The 21,959-nt window shown below is 38.1% G+C and overlaps 1 protein-coding gene across 1 annotated transcript in view; it reads right to left on the bottom strand.

Annotated features, from left to right (window-relative positions):
* prex1 (phosphatidylinositol-3,4,5-trisphosphate-dependent Rac exchange factor 1) overlaps nt 1-21,959 on the bottom strand; it is a 111,260-nt gene that overhangs the window by 26,300 nt on the left and 63,001 nt on the right. Inside the window, exons 14-24 of the mRNA XM_017722205.2 lie at nt 21,550-21,625; nt 19,650-19,722; nt 15,213-15,355; nt 13,692-13,784; nt 9,212-9,360; nt 8,434-8,519; nt 7,111-7,250; nt 5,750-5,864; nt 5,194-5,375; nt 4,611-4,772; nt 3,999-4,209 (exon numbers count right to left, since the gene is read on the bottom strand). Of these exons, the coding sequence (XP_017577694.2) occupies nt 3,999-4,209; nt 4,611-4,772; nt 5,194-5,375; nt 5,750-5,864; nt 7,111-7,250; nt 8,434-8,519; nt 9,212-9,360; nt 13,692-13,784; nt 15,213-15,355; nt 19,650-19,722; nt 21,550-21,625 (1,430 nt within the window). The remainder of the gene's footprint in view (nt 1-3,998; nt 4,210-4,610; nt 4,773-5,193; nt 5,376-5,749; nt 5,865-7,110; nt 7,251-8,433; nt 8,520-9,211; nt 9,361-13,691; nt 13,785-15,212; nt 15,356-19,649; nt 19,723-21,549; nt 21,626-21,959) is intronic.

The following is a 21,959-nucleotide window of genomic DNA, read 5'->3' as shown; positions in this document are numbered from 1 at the left end:
TTAAAAATGATAAGTTTGACTGAACTACTTTTCATTGAGAAATGCAAATAAATATTCTCAGAAATATCTCCTATGTTTCATCACCCAATATTAAATGTCAATAACAAAACTGTAACATATCTGTGATGATACATTACTGCATAAGTACACAGCTGAGGCAGTGGCTTCCTTATTAAGGCACTGTTATGTTTTGACACAGTCCACAAGTTCTGAACTGTTTTAGCATTTGTGACACTAGTGCTTCTTTTGACTTCATAAAATAAGAAAAATCATCATCGCAGACAGGAAAAGCTTTAATGGAATGGAGCAGCCTCTCCACAGTCATAAAGCCATAGCCCAGGAGGCTTGGAGAGTTCCAGCTTCAGAGGAATTCCAAACATCTCTGACCGTGGCACAACTGCCGCACAGATGTGAGAAGCGCTCAAAAACAGACCAAGAGACGTTGAAGAGGACCTTAAGCAACACAGCCAGTGCAGCTCCACTTAGACGGCGTCTACTGCGGCAAGCACTCCAGGCAGGTGCAGCCAAAGCAGCAGCCAGATAGAGCACAGCCTCAATCTGCTATGACTGTATATGAGCAACATGGAGAATCTTTAGACTAGTTTAGCTGCTAAAATGTTTGCTGCTACTGTTTTTAACTGTACAACAAACACTGTATTGCCAAAAGTATTCGCTCGTCTGCCTTGACACGCACATGAACTCGAGTGACATCCCATTCTTAATCCATAGGGTTTAATATGATGTCAGCCCACCGTTTGCAGATATAACAGCTTCAACTCTTCTGGGAAGGCTTTCCACAAAGTGTAGGAGTGTGTTTATAGGAATTTTTGACCATTCTTCCAGAAGCGCATTTGTGAGGCCAGACAGTGATGTTGGACGAGAAGGCCTGGGTCGCAGTCTCCGCTCTACTTCATCCCAAAGGTGTTCTATCAGGTTGAGGTGAGGACTCAAAAATCTCAAAAATGTCCAAAAACTCTTGGTTTGCCAAAACATTAAGGGTTTTTTCACTGAAACAAAGCGGCCGAGCGCAACTCCTGAAAAACAACCCCACAACATAACCTCCCATCCACTAAACCTTACACTTGGCACAATGCAGTCAGACAAGTACTGTTCTCCTGGCAACCGCCAAATCCAGACTCAGCCATTGGATTGCCAGACAGAGAAGCGTGATTCATCACGTCAGAGAACAAGTCTCTACTGCTCTAGAGTAGTTATACCACTGCATTCGATGCTTTGCATTGCGCTTGGTGATGTAAGGCTTGGATGCAGCTGCTCGGCCATGGAAACCCATACCATAAAGCTCTCTACGCTATTCTTGAGCTAATCTGAAGGGCACAAGAGGTTTGGAAGTCTATAGTGATTGACTGCAGAAAGGTGGCGAACTCTGCGCACTATGCCCCTCAGCATCCGCTCACCCGGCTCTGTCATTTTACGTGGCCTACCACCTTGTGGCTCAGTTGCTGTCGTTCCCAATTGCTTCCACTTTGTTATAACACCACTGACAGTTGACTGTGGAATATTTAATGACGTCTGTGGAGTGTTCAGACCACATCAGCTGTCTTTACGCATTATAGTTACACGAACAGGCTTAAAAAAAAATGTACACCTCAATGTTTAGGTCTCAAAAGCAAAATCAATATTATACTCATGAATACATGATGACATCCTATGTGAATACTTTTTCAATGCGCTTCCCTCATAAGATTCATCCGATCAATGAAGGGGTCGGAGGCACAACCAACATTATAAATTGTTTTTCCTGCATATTGTGTTCAATTACACATTTCTACCAGAGATGATTCCAAACCCCCAAACGATCTCGTTTACACTTCATGTGTCTTGAGTACCTGGATTATAACAATGCAAGTGTAAAAGCACTCAAGATGTACTTAAAACACATTCAAATTCGATCATTTGTCTAAAAAACGAAACTCCTCCACATGCAGTACGTCGCTGTGCATCTGATCCTCGTCTGTGAGGAAGATAATCAGGGAGGACATACATGGTTGACAACTGGACAAAACAAAATGCTTAGTAGCAATATTGATAGACACTACTATGCAAAACAAACAAATCAAAACAAACTACACAGACGACTTACATCTTTAGCGCGGCAGATGAAGAGGCTGAACTTATAAGCAACGGGTAAATTGGTTGTCACATAACGAGCAGATTTGCATTTTCCATTCCACACAGCAATCAGATTTCAGTCTGTTTAACCAGAGACACATTTGACTACCAAGTTGTATGAGGATACAATCCAGATACTAGTCACATGAAGTGACCAGATGTTAATGGGGTCTTCAATAGTTTTATATGGTTTGATGCAGATGTCATCAGCTTTAGATATCAGCTTTCTAGCAGCAGTGCAAAACTAAAGAAGCAAACCTTGAACAACGTCTTAGCTGACTAACTACATTTGTGAAAGAGGTAAACAGTGTAAATGAGATTTTTAATTGATCATTTCTTGCTTTAATCCTACATTGAGCAATTTAATTTACTTAAAAGTCTATGTCTGTAAAAAAACAAAGAAACATAAGAAAAAAATTGATAACATTAGGCTTCAACTGTACGATCGCTGTTCTGAACCAAAGGCCAAACATCAAGCTGTCAAAAACATGAAAACAAATCCTTGTCTTTAAGAAGCAGGAAATGGGAGAGGGTAGTCCTCAGGGGCTTGGTGGGCTGACATCACAGAGCCACTCATCATAGCCTAATGGAGTCATAATGGAAGGCTGATGGAGGCAATTTCAGGCTGAGAGCTTTAAAAAGGCTCTGATTTGCCGTGGGAATAGTCATTACAGCTGGGTATGAAATTTACGAGCCCCTTGTGGTTTCAACTGTTTGGTTTAATTACTATTTTATGACGTTTAACTATCATGAAGTGGAGATTTGTTTAATGGAATCCTTGTGCCGGGATGCAATCTAGCTAATTGTTTTGATAGCTATTGGTCAACTGAAATATTTAGAATATTTAGAAAACAGGGCAACAGCTGAGATTCAAACTCAATTGCACCTGTGCTATGAACATTGATGAGTAATAAAGAGAAGACATTAGAACGTAATACAATACAGTGTGATTGTATTTCTGAAAGGCATGGTTTGGCTAGAAAATACAAGCAAAAATAAAACAAATTTAAAAAGTAAACACAGAATTCTTTCCTTATCTGAGATATAGTCAATGAGCCATGATATTTGCTGGAGAAACAAAGCTGAAGTAATGGAAGCTTATACCCCTTCAAATGGCACTGTACAAACTGCACGCCAAAATCATCACAGTCTTGTCTCAGGCTGTGTTCAGGTGGTAGTGAGTATTCCGCAAAAAAAAAAATTGAACCACAAGGAACCCGCCCGTGATAACATGTGCTAAGTGGAGAAGGAGCTGAATGGACAATGACACTAAATTGATATACCAAAGAAACTATTTTGACTATTTTGTTGCACTTGGCAACTTCACACTGGAAGAGTACTGGAAGAAAAAGTCAGGCTTCATTCTTTTTTCTCAACCCATGTGAACATTGGCAAGTGCCGTAAACTCTACTACCAGCAAGCAAAGTGACAAATCTTCAACTGAAATCTTCAATTTCTACATTGAAGCAAAATACTCACCTGAAACTAAAACACAGACCTCACTGCCCAACATTTTTAAAGTTAAAAATTTCTCCCCATCAATTTTGAAGCAAACGCTTCAGATGAGCTAATGCTAGAGCTAACAGTAGAGCTACAGTGGTGGGGGTACTTATCGTCTCTACCTCATGGTCTCAATGCCACAGATTCCTCTTCTTGTAGGATATAATGGCATTTAGAGTGGAATCCACTTTGTCTAAATGCACCCAAAAACAACTCAGGGAGTTTGCTAGAGGGCTAAAATTCCTAAGGCCTGAATAATCTCTGCACTTTTGTCCATTTCTATAGACAACAGTATGTCATACGTCTTAAAAGGGGAAAATTAAATTCTCCAAATTAAATTAAAACTCCAGCTAAAGCAAAAAACTGACCTTGGTCTGGGTCAAGGCCAAAGAAGGAGTTTTTGCGTCCAAAGCGGATGCTGAAGGCGCGGCCAGCTGACGTGCTGCTCTTGGGGCAGGACACCTGCATCAGGTTTAAGTGGCAGTTGGTGGGCACAAAGTCCATACAGCTCAGAGCATGGGACTTCGTGCTGGCCTGCTTAAATGTGGGGGATGCCTTATTCTGCAGCTCCTCTGCAAACTGAAAAAGATACAAATAGAAAACAAAACAGGGGGTATTTGAGTCTTATGGTTTAAAGTTTCAGTTATGCAGTGACAGCAAAGTATATTACGATTTGATTTTTTTTTCTCCTCACTAATAGCTGATAAAGTAACTCTGTCTCTAATCTTTCAATTGATATGGCACTTACGTTTGCCATTTGTAATGAACTTCTAAACAAGTGTAAGAAAGTACAGACTACAACCTGTCACTATGTTAATGTAAACCGAAACTGGAAACTAGAATAATTATGTAACTAACCACATAAGTGCGTTGTTACAATTACATAGTACGACAAAATGACACCAGTAACAATAAGGTTAAATCGAGAGGAAAAAAGATAAAGAGATGAATAGGGAGAAAGTGGATGTGTTTTCTCACACCTGTCTGTAATTGCAGATGCGTTTCTGTATGCTCTCCAGTTTAGTGTCACAGATGTTTCTGAACTCATACTGGGGCATAGACACTACTCGTTCGCTCTGAGCAATCAACTGACTGCAGCTCGTTACAAAATGGTTGTCATCCTTAGCAAAAGCTTCCAATATCTAGAAAAAAAACACCAGAAAATCCAAAGGTTATGAGCACAGTAGAATGAGGTAACAATTTCTGAATACAGTAGTAAGATGTTCTAAAATGTTCCACAGCAGACTGTCAAACTGGAGGCCTTGCTAATTAGCTAAAGAGCTAAATCAGGTGTGTTTAATGAGGTAGAGTGCTGAAGTCTGCAGTGCTTTGGCCCAAGAGGACTGGAGCCTGACACATGCTCTGCAGCAATAAAGGTCAGTGGCCACCATCCAAATTCTTTCAAGGCTAATTGTATGTTCTTTTCCACTTATTATCTTTGTCATGAGACAGGCTGTGGGCACCAGATCTTATGGACATAGTCAAAAAAGAAAATTGTTCACCAGAAGTGTTCACCAAGCAGATTCCTTCAAGCCTCTCTCTGTAAACATTTTCACTTATTACCTTTGCTGCAAGGCTGAAGCAGCCTTTGGGTTCCACCATCTTCTCCAGCACGTGGTGCTTAATGCCTGCAGAGCTCACATAATCATACACCACGCCGTGTTCTAGGTGCATGTTATCCACCATCAGATTGACAAGCGGAGCATCTGCAGACAGAGACAGACGTTCCAGGCCTCTCACTGGATCTATAACACCAGGAGAAGCAAAAAGGAAAAGTTGTGGAATAGGCTATACATTGTGTTGATCCCTACTCTCCAAAAAGAAAAAAAAAACCAGGGTTGAAACAATACCATGGATCACAGTGAAACGTCAAAGGATTGAATGAATGAATGAATGTGTAAAACAAACAAGCCTTTCATCCTACACTAGCTAGTATTTATGGGGTTTTTAAATGTTACTAAACACCAGTAACTGATAGATATATGCAGAAAGTGTACATGTATTACTTGCTCTACTTCTGACTTTGTCCTGATGAACACAATTTCAGAGTTTGGAGGTCAAAGACACATATGCACAACCACAACCACCACACCTACAACCAAAACCACAACCACATTACCTCCTCCATTGGAGCAACCGTTTTCCTCTGCATCTGAACTGTTCTCAGATAGGCAAGAGCTGAATGCCTGTTCCTCCACATCGTCATACACCCGATATACCCACTGACCACAATCCTGTGTTCAAACAGAAAGAAGACAGAAAAACGAAAAGATGATTTTTTTTTTTTTTGCACAACAAATACAAACTACTGCATATAAACCAAAATAAACAAATAATTGAAATAAAACAAAGTACAATAATACATTTTATTTAAACGTTTCTCTCAAAAGCTCAAGAACAAAGTATGCATTGTGGAAAGTACGGCTGGTTAAAAAAAACATCAGTTATAATGCTACATACTGCAGCATACTGCTGTCTTATTGTGACAAATTACGCGAGCATATGCTTTTAATGGATATCGGGAGAATATCTTTGATAACAGTGCTTAAAGAATATGGAAAACTACATGTTTTATTACAAAGAGAGCATAATTAATCCTGTTTAAACTGCGTTGTGTAGTATGTGAAACACTGAATAAAACTCATTGTATACATACTTTTTAATAGCATTTTCAATATGGTACTACTGAATCAATTCTGTCTGTTCCAAATCATCAAATCTCAGAAAAATTAAATATCAAGCTGCATGTCACATATCAACTAATATTGTCATATTGTTACCTCTATATAAAACTCAATATAAAACTTGAATCAATATCTCTGATTGGTAGGGGCATTCACAGAACACAAACAATTTAATTTGTTAGAGAACTCATTTGCATATTGCAGCCTTCTGTAATGTCAGTATCGCAAAAGCTGGCAATAACAAATATGGCAATAACAATTAACAAAAAATTGCCCTAAGCAACAATGAAAACAACCTCACATACCAGCAAAAAAAAAACAAGAGGTACATAAAGTCCTGTGCAAAAGTCAGAGAGCAGCCTTCATTTACCTAATTTTCAAATCCACCATTAAGTTATTCATTTTTTCAGCATTGGAAAAAAAAGTATATTTGTGAAAAAAATGACACAGAAGCCTCAACAACTAAATATAATATCTAAAATTTCAGTATGTAGTTTGTCCCCATATAACATTTATTACAGCTGTATTTCTTTCAGCTTCTCAAAGAAAAGGACATTTTTACACATCTCTTCTTATTACTTCTTATTACTTCTTAGCAGATGTATCTCCTAAAAGTTATTTATTTTAAAATGATCAAATTTATATGAAATGTAAATGGAGTGTGGTCTCTGACTTTTGCTCAAATCCAGTGTCCTATGACAGTCAAAAGCAATGGAGTGTAAAAGACATGAGCAAGATAAAAGCAGGCAAATAGTGTTTATGGTGGTTGAAAATGCAATCAGTGAGGGAATCCCACCAGCTCTTGCTGCTCCTCTTCAGGCTGATAGCTGCTAAAGTGCTCCAGCACCTCCTTATAGCTGCTTTGGCTCATGTTGGCGCCATTCACTTTGAGCACACACTGACCAGGCTGCAGGCCTGCTGCCGCAGCCTCTGATCCTGTACACACATGAAAAGACATAAGACTGAGACATTCAACCAACGGCAATAAATACAAGAAAATACTGCTCTTCTTATTTCATATTCTTGAAAAGTCAAAACAACAAACAGCCATGAAAGAATAACAAAAAAAAACAATGTGACTGAATGTAGCCCACAATAAAATAAACATATTGGAAAGAAGGAAGAAAAAGAACCACAGCAGCCTAAACAGAAAAGCCAGAACGCATCAGAAAGGTAACAGGACACTAAATACCCTGAAAAAGTCCAAAAATACCTTTGCTAAGCCAAATATGTGACAGTACATAAACTGTTCCTCACACAGTTCTCCCCTTTCTCCTGCAGTCATAATAAACTTACTATGGTTGCTACTACTCCCACTACAGTTTGGCTGAAAATTGTAAGCCTGACAGCCCTCTCTGGCCTTGGATTAGCGTTATTTTTTCCTACAAAAAGACTCACATGGGCGGAATCTTCTTGGGTGCATAACTTTTATTACGAAAACAATATTCCACATTTAACTTTAGCCTTTCGCTGGAATATGTGAATAGTTTATGGACCCCAGATGAAGCACTGGGGAACTTTCTGTAATGAAAGCTATTATAATAAAGCTATAAATCTGTATCTATTCTATAAATGCCCAGCTGTAAGCTACGGGTCAACCTTATGGGTCTACAGAGTGTGGCTCTTCAGATAACGCTATGTTGGGAGAGATTTTGGGCTTTGAGCTTGATTGTGAGTTGGAGAGATATTTTAAAAGCCCAGATGTTTATCACATGAGCACAGCGGTCTCTGTCATGAATCTCTTTTTTTCCCCCCTTTTGAAAGCTTTTTTTAGAACACAAAACATCTGCCTGACAGGTTAGAGGGAGAAAACACAATTACATCCCTTCTTTTGTGGAAATGAAACCTAAGGCCTCGTATGAGAGAAAAGAAAAGCAGGGGATTTCATTAAATTAACTCACTGCTGTGATCAGTGAATGAAACAGCTGGTGTCTTCAGCAGCATTCATTTGCAGGGGAAAATTAATCACTCACAAATAAATAAATAAATAAATAAATAAATAAAACATGCAGTTTCAGTTGTTTAGCTTCAGACACACTGCAAAGACAGGCTGCCAAACAGGAGTACAACGCTAGCTCTATTCATGATGGGTTCTGGAACAGCATTACTGAGTGCTCACCTTTCTTCACGGCGTACACATATGGGGGGGCGGAGCCACTCAGTTTGAAGGACAGGCCGTCACTGCAGTCTGGAACCTTCACAAGCCTTCATGTAGCAGACAGCAGTAATGAACAACATGAGACTACAGGGAGAGTTCACTTGTTCTAAAACATTTCTTCATTCATACAGTCGTGGCCTGGTTTGCTGGATACGGGTTAGAGCCCTAAAATTAGAAGGGCTTTAGGAGCAAGTTCTTTAGACCGATATCTCCAAAACAGAAATGGAGATGGAACAAACGTTATGTAACTTGTAATGGAAGTGAATGTAAGTAGATTTCTTCCAAGTAATTGGACCATTTCTATTGGTCTGTTCATCATGAATTTTGCAAAGTGTAACAAAATTTTTCAAGTTATGACAAACCAGGTATTGGATGATAGCTATTAATAAATAAACCAGGCTGCCACAAGGAGAGATATGGAAATGGTTAATTGATGCATATAAATATAAGCCACTACTACTGTATTTATTCTAATATTAGGGTTGTTATTATATTTATAACACTGCCCAATTAAATTTTTGTTTCAAAGAACTTTCTCATGTGCTTAAAACTTTTATATTTACACACTTACACATACAATACCATATGGCATGTGTGACTTCATGTCACCTGTCACATAGGTGTAATACTAATAACCATGATATCACTTTAGAGCTGTACTGTTTACAGTATAGCAGATGTGAACAGTACATTAGTGTGTTCTGTGTGTATAAGGTTACAGCCATAAAGAAGGACTCACTCTTTATTCTTGGTAGCCACCAGCAGCCTCAGTGAGCGGCGTATGCAGAAAGACTGGTTGATCATGGTTTCCACCTCAGAGAAGGGCCTCAGGAACACCAGGTCTTCATTAATGGAGTAGATCTTCCTGCCTGCCTGCAGTCCTGCCATCTAAACACAGCAAAACACCACAAGGGGAAACATGCTGTTATGAAGGCGTGATCATGAGAGAGCCCTTTGATTTTAACCACAAACGCTAATTTATATTAACAAGCCATCTTATAAGATTGTTCTAAATCACTAACCTGTGATACAACTACAAGAAAATCACATATCACAGCAATTTGATGGGAGAGTTTGGCGAATAACCTAATTTGCATCATTTTTTCGCCTTAACCAAGACAAAGTCAATCAGGTAAGACATGTCCAAAGGCTTATGTAACAGGTAATGAAAGCTTTTACTCTACAATTTACTGTCACGCAACCTGCATGCCTAAATCATCATAATCTTACACTTGCATGAAAGCATACCCACTTATTAAGTAATCTCAAGACCTACTTATGTCATTTCTCACACTGTATGACAGACTGTTATCTGTGTTGTGGAAAATACGATACTGAGTTATTGTACTTAGTTGTTCTAATTATTATTTTGGAAGACCTGACATTACTCAAGTGTTACTTAAACTGAACACTTGTACTTTTACTCAATTATATTTCCAAGAGAAACAAAACAAAACAAAAACAAAACAACAACTCTTTTTACTCCTTACATTTTCATTTAAGCCTTCAGAATCTCAAAGGACAGAACTTTTTTTGTAATTTCGGTACCCAAGCAATGCTACCAACTATTCATTGCACCAAAGTACCAAAGAAAGCTTTATTTGTTTCATAAGCAATTGCTGTTTAATTTTTATGGGAGCATGTTTAAATTACACTTTTTATATTTACCAAGCATATGTTTGACTCTATACTTATAAATGAGTAAGATTTTGACACAGTATTCATACTGTGTATTTCTCTGTACTGTTTTGCACCCCTGGTTATCTGACTATGCAGCTATATGCAAAAGTGTACACTAAAATTTGCAGAAAAATATGTGCTGTTGGCCGAGGATGAATTTTCACTTAGTAAATCAACAACATGTGTTCTCACCAGGGTGCTCAAACCTTTGCATCCATCACATAATTTCTTATGTAATACATATATCTGTCAAAAATATTGGTAAAAAAGATGCATCATGTCAGTCAAACAGCGTACATCTCTTTCCACACAACCACGATCCATCCCTCACATCTTCACAGCTCCCAGCAACACTAAATGAGTCTCTGTGCCAGGTGCCAGTATAAAAATCACTAAAATCAGCTCTTTCAATAAGCCACGCAAGGCTGGAATTGTGGATAAAGCAGGCCTCTATGCCCTCACACACACTGAGTCACTGTGGCTGCGTGTTGCTTGTGTAAACAAATCCTTTCCTTCTGCGCAGAAGTGTTTAGTATTCCTGACCCAAGCAGACTCGTTCCAATAGTCTTTTGATTAGTCCATTCCGCCCTTAGGACTGGCCTGTGCTTTTTTCCTCTCTTACTGGTAAAGCTTGCCTTGAGAAGAAAGACAGCAGCATTGTTGTTGAGGAGAGATGAGAGGAGTGCAAGGGAATAGAGGAGATAGAAGAGAAAATGGTCTGGAGACAGAGAGACAGGGAACCTTAAGGAATGGCAAATATTACTGTCATCTTCATTGCTTCAAGCATCATGAGCAGAATAAAGCTACTAGAACAAAGAGCACCTTTACATTAGCAACAGTTCAGTGAAATGCCAAATTTACACCATTTTAACCTTAAACATGGATCAGCAACGAGATTTTAAAGGATAGATGTTACTACTCCGCTTAGCTTTGTGACATATTTAATTCTTTGCGGAAAGGTGTAAACTGCTTTCACAACAGGGGGCTCTCTCATTTCTCACTAGCAGCTCAACCCGACTCACAATATGTCTCACACCTGGAGAACAGCATCATGGATAATTTCATAAACAGAAAAAAATAATAATCGTTGATTACATTCAATAAAATATCACCATTCTTGATTTGAGTTGCTTGCCATTCTGCCAGTAGAAAGGTGATTAGTGGTCCTCAATGACTTTGTTGACCTTTCCTATAATACCAGTCAAAAGCTCATACAATGATTTTGGAATCATACTGGATTAGGAAGATATTTGTTTAAAATAAATATTGGTATTGGACACATGTTTAGATTTGATATTTTGAACCATTACTTCATGCTTTCAAATCCTTTCTTACCCCGTAAAGTTACAAGACAACGCTGTGAATATGCAAGGTGTTTTCCAACTTTCTAGTGGGGATGGCCAATATGGCAAAAAAAAAAGAAAAAAGTTATATATATATATATATATATATATATATATATATATATATATATATATATATATATATATATATATATATATATATATATCACAGACTTTTTTTATAAACCCACAATATGTATTACGATCTTATGACACAAAAACACAGAACCACTACTACTGCCACATTTAAAAAACATCAAAACTTCTTTAAATACAATGTTTTTTATTCAACATTTCACATATTATACTGTGCCCAATCCAATTAAACAAGAATAATTATATTCATTTTGTAATGAAACATGTTGGTCATAGTCATAGTTGGTCAGTGTTCTTTAAATATCCACATAATGCTCAGAGAAGCATATCATGATAAAAAAAATTGTCTGCATATTGCCCACCATTTTTCTAATTAAACATTACATCTCTCTGTAAAGCTAATCCAGGTAGATATAGTCCCAGTTTCCACAATTTATAAATGTTTAAGTCTCAACAATGGCAGGTGCAGATACAAAAAAAATGAGTTATTTTCAGTAGTCAAAAAGGTCTTAGCATATGAGTATCTTCTTTAATCCAGCTGGAAAAGCATCCCAGGCCCATGCTAAGATTTTGCAAAGCTACATCAAGATAAAGAGGGACTACTCTGAAGACTCTAAAACAGAAGATTTTTAACACTTTGTTTAGCACTTGGCAAGTGCATAATCTCTTATTTTAGAGTTCCGATGTCGCCACTGTTATTTATAAAATGTAAATAAATAAATAAATAAAAACAAGGAGATAGTGAGAGTAAGTGCAGCCACACGTCTGAGTGATAACATGCTATCTATAAAGAGCAAAGAGAACAGAGGACTGCTGGAGAGAAAGAAAGGATGGAGAGAGAGCAGAAAAGGGACAGATAAAGAGGGGACTGTGAGGAGAATGTGACGAGGCATGCCTAATTGTCTCAACAGAAGTGAGAGAAGAGCTGTAAAAGGAGTGAATTAAATAAGCGTGACCCACGCCTGATTGACTGGCTGCACATCTGAGCGGCCAGTGACGTAGGTGCGAGGACACAAACAGATTTACAGTTAAGCTCAACTGATTCCCTCTGTTACCATCATTAGCAGTACAGTTTTAGCATAACCACAAGTTATAGTGTAAAGGATACAGCTAATAATAATAATAATAATAATAATAATAGGTAATAATATAGTAATATCACTACCATTAATTCATCATTTATGCTAGAAATTACATTCTGCAAAATAAAGATTCCTCAATAATTCCTTGTATGTCATAGTTTCACAGTGACTCATGAAAGACTCAGTAAAGAACTGTGGCCACCGCTGTTTTCCATTTCTAACAAGTGACAAACCTGGTAAACTACGGCTCATATTGGCAGTCAGAGATCAAGCATATCCAGGAGGCCTAAACTGATGTTTTCCCCCTTAAGAAACGTGGTCCCACCCACTGTAAACCAAAATTTGATTAATTAAATCCACTGTCACTTCCTATTTATATTGGTGGTTCCTCTAAAATGCAAGGCCCTCTATCCAGCTCCTGAAGGCCTGTCCAATGGCAGGGCTTGCTTGGCTGTATTCATGTAGATGTCGCAATAGAAGCAAAATGCTGATTTTCTAATTTTCTGTTTTAAGACTTTAACTCCACTGTTTTCAACAGCATGACATAAAAATGAACTAAAAATTACAGTAAAGAAACATACAGAAACAAGAGTCATCCAGAAACAATATGGCTGCAAAACATCAGCAGCTGACTCAGCCTAGTCACTGTGTTCAGATGTAAACACAGACGCTTCATCAACAAAACAGTATAAATAGTCAGATGACAATGACGTGGCAGTACAATGTAGTCACTCTAGCGGGAAATCCCTCAACCAGCTCATCATCGGAGGCCAACACAAAACACAACATTTTACACTTACACTTTAAATCAGTCATCGTCAACCCTCCCTCTGGAGATCTATCTACCTGCAGAGTCCGGGCCCAACCCACATCTAATACACCATCTTCTTCTGAAGAGATTCACTAAACCAAAAGCAGCAGGTCGATCTAAATGCAGTCTTGCTTGCCTACATCTTTTATTGTGATGCACACACAGATGAACAAATACAGTTTTAAAGAATACCGTTTATGACCTCACCTCAGCATAGGACCCCCGGGTTACACTCTTCACTACAATGGCCTTGTTCTTCTCCTCAATCTCAAATCCATAGTCCTCCTCCTCGGGATGGATCTATGACAGCCAAAAACAAGCATGGGTAAACTGCAAAGTGACCAAGGCTACTCAGGAGACGGGACATGCATTCACAAATACAGGTGAATTACAACAGACTTCCCCTTATTTTTCTCTCTTTACTTTTCAATCACCTACAGCACCCACAGCCTTGGTAAAAACAAGGGTCATAATGAAAGTACTTGATTTAGTTGAGAGGGGAAAGAGAGCTGAAGAGAGCAGAATATGTTTAATAATCTCTTGCAGCAGTCTGTGCTGAGGGGATGAAAGAGTAATGTGTAAAGGTCAGGGTGATTAGACTGATCAGGCTGGATGATGAAGAGGTACCTAAATGCACCTGCACCTGCTGGAGAAATCAATGTGTGTGACGCAGGAGAGTGAGAGCAGGTGAGCCTGCAAAACAAACCCTTACAAAAACAACGGAGATGCATAGTTTCCATGCTGTATCTCTGAATTTCTGTGGATTTGGATCCGTTGTCTTACAGGGTATGTTCATATTACAATCCCAACGGCTCAATTCCAATTTCTTGCGCAGATAACATTTTTCTGTCTTGATTAAAATTTGCGTTTGTTTGATCGTTGGAAATAGCTGCATGAGTCACATGCATGATCTATGGACAATGACAACAATGATACATTCACATAGCCTGAAGTGTGATGCAAAAACACAACAAAAACAAACAATACAAACGACACATGAATTGCAATCTGATCATTCTCAGTACAATCTCAAGGCCATGCTGCAGATATGTAACCGAGTTAAGACCACACATGACACTCCCACAAATCTAATTTGTTTACACAGTGATTTTCTGAAAGAAAATCAAATCTGTGTCACACTGAGCCTGTTTACACCTTGCAATAGCATGTGTCTCATGTCTGGACAGTGTCTGGATATACTTTAACCAGGTTCCGGATTCCATCTGTCCTCAGTTTGACCAGTTGGGCTCCCATTTACTTTTCCCACAAAAGAACATCAACATGTTTGTAGTTTTTGTTTTACTTTGGTTTACTTTTCCCCCAACATTACAATGCGAGTTGACAAGTTTGGCTTGAACACCATCATCGGCCAAGAGTGTAAGAAGGGACTTGGTTTGGGGAACTCCAGCCTTGCTAATCCTCCGTCTTGAATCTACTTTTTCAACCCCTGCTAGTCAGCATGAGGCAGATGCACTTATGTTCACATAATTGTATATCAAATATGCATTCCATTTACTGTATGCGATTTGAGTGATCTGATCACAGTGCAAACTGGGTGTGTTTACACCTGGCTTTTCAGGCCCTCAAGTGAAATTCGAACATGATCCGACCCCCAAAAACCATATTGATGAATGAGAAACTTGTAGTTTTTAAGTAATATAATGTGAAAATAACTAGATTTTGAGCTGCTGGGTAGACTATGCCTACATGTGCATATGATATACCAACCAGTAAGGACTTGACAAGGATGTTCTCAATGAGTTTGAAGTCGTTGCGGAGCTGCTTGCTCTTGGTGCTGGTGCCCTCTGTCTCTTCATCAGCATAGAAGCGGAAAAACTGGGATTCATCCTTAAACTCGCTTTTCTCCAAAACTGCAGCAGGATAGACAAAAGCAAAAAAACATATCAGTAGATCTACAAATGCAAGATAAGACAGTACAAAACAAAGCGAAGCCATTCATCAACAATATCCAGAAACTCTGCCAACTTCTCTGCACTACAGCTGATCTGAGAAGAACTGACACAAAATCAACCGATCAATTAACCTTTATTTTTTACATTGAAGGTGACCCTCATTCTTAACATAGCTAAGCATTTATAGTGCAAGCGACTGAAAAAGAAATTAAAATGGAATTTAATCAGGTTAAACTAAAAATGAACAGAACTACATGAACAAAAGCAGTGAAATCTAACAAAATCAAACAAGTTAATGGGGAAAAAATAAAAAGAATTAAGATTTAATCATAAAGGGGAATAATAAAAATTAAACCAAGATAATAAAGCAATGAATAAAATTTCAACATGGAAGGATAAAAATGGCAAACTAGAATTCAAAAAGTCAAGTAAAAGGATTGTAAAAGTAATAAAAATGAAACAATGAATAAAAACTAATATAATTAAGATCAAATGAAGATTTTAATCAGCCAAATAAAATGACATGATTGGAAAGAATATCTTAAATAACAATGAGAAAAGTTAAACTCATTTAAAACCCAATTACAGGTTATCTGAAGGAGGAGATTAAACGTTTAAAATGACTGAATGACACCAGTGTCTGTCATGGTAAGGGGGTGCAAAGACATCATTAATGGTGAGGAGTACAAACACATTTTTTAGCAACATAAACTGCTATCTAGACAACATCTTTTTTTGGATCCCTGCTCACTCCAGCAAGACAACACCAAGCCATATTCTGCACGCTATAACAGCATGACTTTGTAGTAACAGAGAGCAGGTGCTACATTCCAGCCCAGACCTATCTCCCTTTGAAAACGTGTGGTGTATTAAGAAGCACATTATACTACAATGGAGACCCCAGATGTTAAGCTGCTGAAATGTTATATCAAGCATGAAGAGGAAAAAATTCTACTTTTACAACAATTGGTGTCCTCAGTTTTAAAAAAAAATGTCAGTGATGTAATATAGTGGTAAAAAGTGGAAAAATACTCCTGTCATAACTTTTTTGGAACATATTGTAGCCATCAAATTCAGAATGAGTGTATATATATGTACAACAAAACCAAATTAATTAGTTGAAACATTATATTACATACATTAATTCAGTTAAAACATTTTTTACATTTTATGAAATAGGGCAATTTTGCTGAATTGTAGCATTCAGATCACTTACATATACATTTACGGCATTTGGCTGACGCTCTTATCGAGAGCGACTTACAATTTGATTGCTTTACACAGGTAGGCGTAGGTAGTGTTAGGAGTCTTGCCCAAGGACTCTTATTGGTATAGTGTAGGGTGCTTACCCAGGCGGGGGATTGAACCCCAGTCTACAGTGTAGAAGGCAAAGGTGTTAACCACTACACCAACCAACCAACTTGACAATGAATAAATTACACTGGCCTAGGATGATGACTGATGTTGCTATCCTGTGTTTTTCCCCCAGCAATACATGGCAGGAGCTTATCTGTTTGTGGAAAATGAGCCACATAAGACTTTCCTCTAAAAGAAAGTGACAGACATGTTTGCAGACAGATTTTAGAGGGACAGGATGTTCCCGTGCTCCCAAGCAAAACATCACTGGGGTTTGTTTTGTGAATGATCTGAACACTAGTGCTCTTATGCTCTTATTTCTTGAGCAAGAAGTCTGCATGTCCTTCTTACTGAAGGAGTGTGTGTGTGTGTGTGTGTGTGTCAATGTTTTTTTTTGTTGTTTTTTTTTTTTTTAAGTTCGTTTGTTCCAGTCCAACCCCCAGATACTGTTCTAACAGCTGGGCACATCTGCTAACAGACACATGTACACACACACACGCACACGCGCGCACACTTTGGCCCTTTGCCAGGCACGCAGCCTCAGGGGTTCATCAAGCACCACCAGGGAAAACTAAAAAGGGTCTGCATTAGCACTAAAGTAATCAATACATTTGAAGTAGAAAAAGCTGTAAAACTACATTAGAATTGGCACTCACAACTTCCCAGAAAGCAGGTACTGACACTAATGAGATTACACTGATTAAATAAATAAAACAATAAATAATCAACAGAAAATACATTTCAGGCTCACAGTCATGATATAAAAAAAGTTTCTCACATTTAAAATAAAGGAGCCTGATTCATAGTACTGTGAAAACGTCTGAGAACACTCTTACTTTAATTCCCAGGAAAAATGGGCTTTGCTGATGACTGATGTTGCTGACCTACAAGTCATTCATTTTTCAGCATCAAGAAAAAAAAGCAGACAACATATATAATAAAAAAGTACACAGAAGCCTCAACTACTTATCATCAAATCTTTCAGTGTTTAGTGTGCCCGCTCTTATTCTCTTATTACAGTTTATATTATTTTAGAGATCTGCTTTGGGAGAAATATGCATAGATATTTTCCAAATGTCAAAAAAGTGTAGGCTTAGAAGCTGATAGCATTTTCTGCTTCTCATACTCCAAGTAATCGCAAACATATTCAATGATGCTTAGGTCTGGACTCTGGGGTGGTCAGTCCATTGTTTTTTGAGAACACGGGCAATATATATGTTTGATTTGCAAATGTTCTTTGCTAAATAACAAATTCTTGTTTCCTCACAGGGGAAGAAACATCTGTGGATTTTTCAGAATGGAGCCTGATTTTCTCCTGTCTTTTGAAGATGAAAGCTTTAAGTACTGTCTGATTCTGCTGGTTCTAATGGTCCACCAGGCCATGCCGACTTTGGAAACTCCTGTTTTTTTCCCCCACTTATTTGACTTTCTCCTTATGTAAGAGAATTCTCTTATATCTAATCTTGCAAAAAATCTCTTCTGAAAAGTAAATAACTTCAACCTAATGACTGTTTTGAATAGAAATGGAAATCAATGAAGGGTGGTCACTGGCTTTTGCACATACCTGTATTACACAAACATTATAAACTCCCCTGCTGACAAAGTCCATATGAGGAAAGTAAGCAGAAAAACAGCTTGTTTCAAATTCATCCTTAGTGCAATCTCACACAAATCAATACATTTTTATATATCTACTTATTCAGCCATTAGCTCTCCCCATTCAGACTGAAGCAAAGCATGTTCTGTCATGTTTTGCATGGACAAGCAAGCCATGTGAAGCATTGTTCTTTTGTGTATGTGGGTCGGTTTAGGAGCTGATCTGTTCAGACTGATGTCGCATAGAGATCATATTGAAAAGATAATGTGAACAGCAAAAGAAAAAAAATCAGATTTGGTGAGAAAATCTGATTTGGGCCTTTTACCTGCTGTGTAAACGTAGCCATAGAGTTTCACATACATATCAACCTGACATCAACTGCCTTGTTAGTTCTTATTTACCAAGATGCATAAATATCACATCATTTGTTTTCCTAAATCTTCAATTTAATGATTTTCCTTGCCTCTAAAACGTTTTCTCATTTTTGATTACATTACTATGCACCAGGGGGCAGGGAAAAACAATAATATCATCATATCATGTTTCACCTTCCACCCCCAGGACCCCTAAATCTCACTGAAAACCCTCAGCTAGCTTGCAGATTCTCCTTTATGCCACATTTCACTCAGAAATATGTAATGGTAAAGAAGGAAAAATAGATTATGACTTCCAGTTCATGCAGACTTTAATTTTAGGGGATAAACATTGGTTGGAAAGTGGTCATGTAAAAATGAATGACTGTTTTGATATACAGGTTTACACAAGTGTCACATGTGTCATTATAAACTACAAGACAAATATAGCATATTAGTACTCCACTACCATAGGACTCTTTAATACACTCAAACAGTGCCACATGGAGTCGCAATCACACACACGTTACACACTCAAACACAGCCATGGGTCATTCTCTTGCCCCAGACAGCAGACGTGTTGCAACAGCAAACATGGCACACCAAGGAAGAGTGCAAATTCTGTTTATGGCAAAATCAGCAGGTCAGTCTGGAATGACGTTCAGAGAGATTTTCATCCCCTCTGTGGTTTCCTTTCGCTCTTGCTTTCTTTTCTGAACTCTCACCTCAAAGCTTTCGTATACATATCTGTGGGCATGCTAGTCGGCCTAGCAATCATGCAGTAGAAGGCCTACTGCTGTTAAAACTGATGCTGCTGAAATTCCTTTGATACCATCACACCACATGATCAGTGAATGGTAAAAATTCATTTTAGACTTTCATTCAGACTTTATAAACACAATGATCACTTAAACTAAAACGGCAAGGCAGAAGTGATGGACTTTACCATGGTGCATGAACCCATTGTTGCAAAGGCCAACCCCAAGTGTGACAGCGTCCTCCCGAGTAGCAGAGTCTCCCTGACAGAAGAAGCATACAACACCGATTAGGTAAAAATAAAACCCAATACCAGAACAATTCGCAGTTCACAATTTTTTGAAAACATTCCTTTAACCACAAATGTAGTCACACTTTTGCTTCTCTAGTTTTGCATTAGAACTATGGAGCTAACAAGTAATGGGAACTTACAGCCTTACACTTAAAAGGGAAATCCACAGATTTGCTAAATTTAAATGTATAAGATGTAAACAGTCATTCAGAGTGGTTTGACATGGAAGCCACCATTTGAGAGAAGCTTGCCGAGTCAGAATGATTCACAGTGGTAGTGATGAGAAGCAGACATCTGAAGAGTTAAAAAATCTCCCTCACGCTAAGTTATTATATGAAATGGTTATGTATACGTGGCCTGACCACTGGGACTGTACTATAGCAGTTTTAAGAAAAAAAAAGAGGTGCATGCAGGGAACTGTAAGGCAAAATAGACCCCAAACTTTCATTCTCTGATTTACCACTATTTTACTATCATCAACATTACATATAAGAACTCAGAAGAAACATGTGGGTTCATCGGTAGTTTTGGACAGTAAATAAAATAGCTATATTTGAGTTACAGGTATTGTGATCCCTGCATCAGCACCACTGTAAAGAAAGAGTCAGTAAATATCTCTGCAATTAACCATTCCACATCAAACAATTCTGAACGAGTTTGTCTGCATCTCTACCATTTAATTTTACAGATTTTGTTTTTTTCAAATAGACTTGTTTCTGTAGTCAAACTGTTATCTACAGAAATGGGCAAAAGAAATTTTTTTTTAGCTATGCAATACTTTTCTGCTTAGCCAAGGGATGGCCCACCTGTCCACATCAGTTATACAAAGACATGACCAGTATGTGATAGGCTACTTCAGTGAGCAAACGTGAGTGAATGATCAGAGGTTTGTTTCACTGGTGCTCTACTATAAAATGCATATGGAAAAAGCACCTATATAAAATTCACATCAGCACAATACAGTATACTTGTTTTACAACATATTGTGCTATATGTGGATCACGTTATGTTTAGAATGTTTAGAAATAAGAAATGGAACAGAGAACACAACAAACAATATTTTCACACAATGAAGCATACTATTCAACAGTTTGTCAGCTGTAAACATTTGTCATGTCAGCTAATTGCTTTTTACACCAGAACACATGTTCAATGAGGCAAGTTAGATTCTATTTTAGGATAATCCAGGGCTAAATATAGGCTCTGTTTGTGCTAATGCTACAGTGGGTTACAGCCTGTCATTTAGTTAAAGATTTTCCCCTGTATTGGTACCTTATACTTTGCTGTCTAGCTACATTAAATGTTATCAAGTTAATTCAGTGCATCATGTTTTAGTAATGCAGGCCTAATATATGCAGAGGGGAATATTATTAACCATTGTTGTATTATTTTTTTCCTTAGCAGTTTGTCACCCTAATAAAATGAATGGCTCTAACTTGCCCACCCCTTTTTGAAAGTTCTGGCTACACCCTTGCAGCTCTATAAATTACAGTAGGTAAATTTCACAATGTTACTTGGTTGGACAGAAGTTACCACTAGCTGTTAGCTACATCAACCTTATAGCTAAAGAAGCAAACTTCAGACAACAAAGATTACTGGTTTACTGTATTTACAATAAGCAGAAATGAATGAGCTGAAATATGTGAGAGTCTATGGGGTACAGTGGTTGTGGTAGGGTGTGCAGAAATCATATTATTGATCCTCTCTCTACAGGTACATGTATGTGTGTGTGTGTGTGTGTGTGTGTGTGTGTGTGTGTGTGTGTGTGTGTGTGTGTTAGTGCTTGGCATTATCCTACCTGTGACAGAAGCCAATCCACCAGTTTGCTGGCTGGCAGCACTGACTTAAATGTCTTCAGGTGGTGATCTCGATCTCTGCATGGAGGAAAAAAAAAAAAAAAGACATGAGCATGCACACATACAAACCTCAGTGGAAACGCGCTACTCTCATTTTTATCTTTTTTTGCCTTCTTTCTTGTAGCAGAAAATGGTGATAAATCTATGCAGCACATAAAGCAGTTACTATTTTAAACCATTTAAAACTAGTTTGTTCAAATTTCCATTGTCTGAGTGTGAATGAGAATGAAAAGCAAGAGAGCGCGAGAGAGAGCGAGAGAGAGAGCGAGCGCGAGAGAAAGAGAGCAGTGTCCAAGAGAAAAAGAGAAAAAGAACAAGAAAGTGAGAGTGAGACAAAGAGAGACAGAGGAAA

Source organism: Pygocentrus nattereri, chromosome 28, assembly GCF_015220715.1.
Source record: "Pygocentrus nattereri isolate fPygNat1 chromosome 28, fPygNat1.pri, whole genome shotgun sequence".
Lineage (NCBI taxonomy): Eukaryota > Metazoa > Chordata > Actinopteri > Characiformes > Serrasalmidae > Pygocentrus > Pygocentrus nattereri.
Note: the sequence above shows the minus strand (reverse complement) of the source record. Positions and strands in the feature narration are given on the sequence as shown.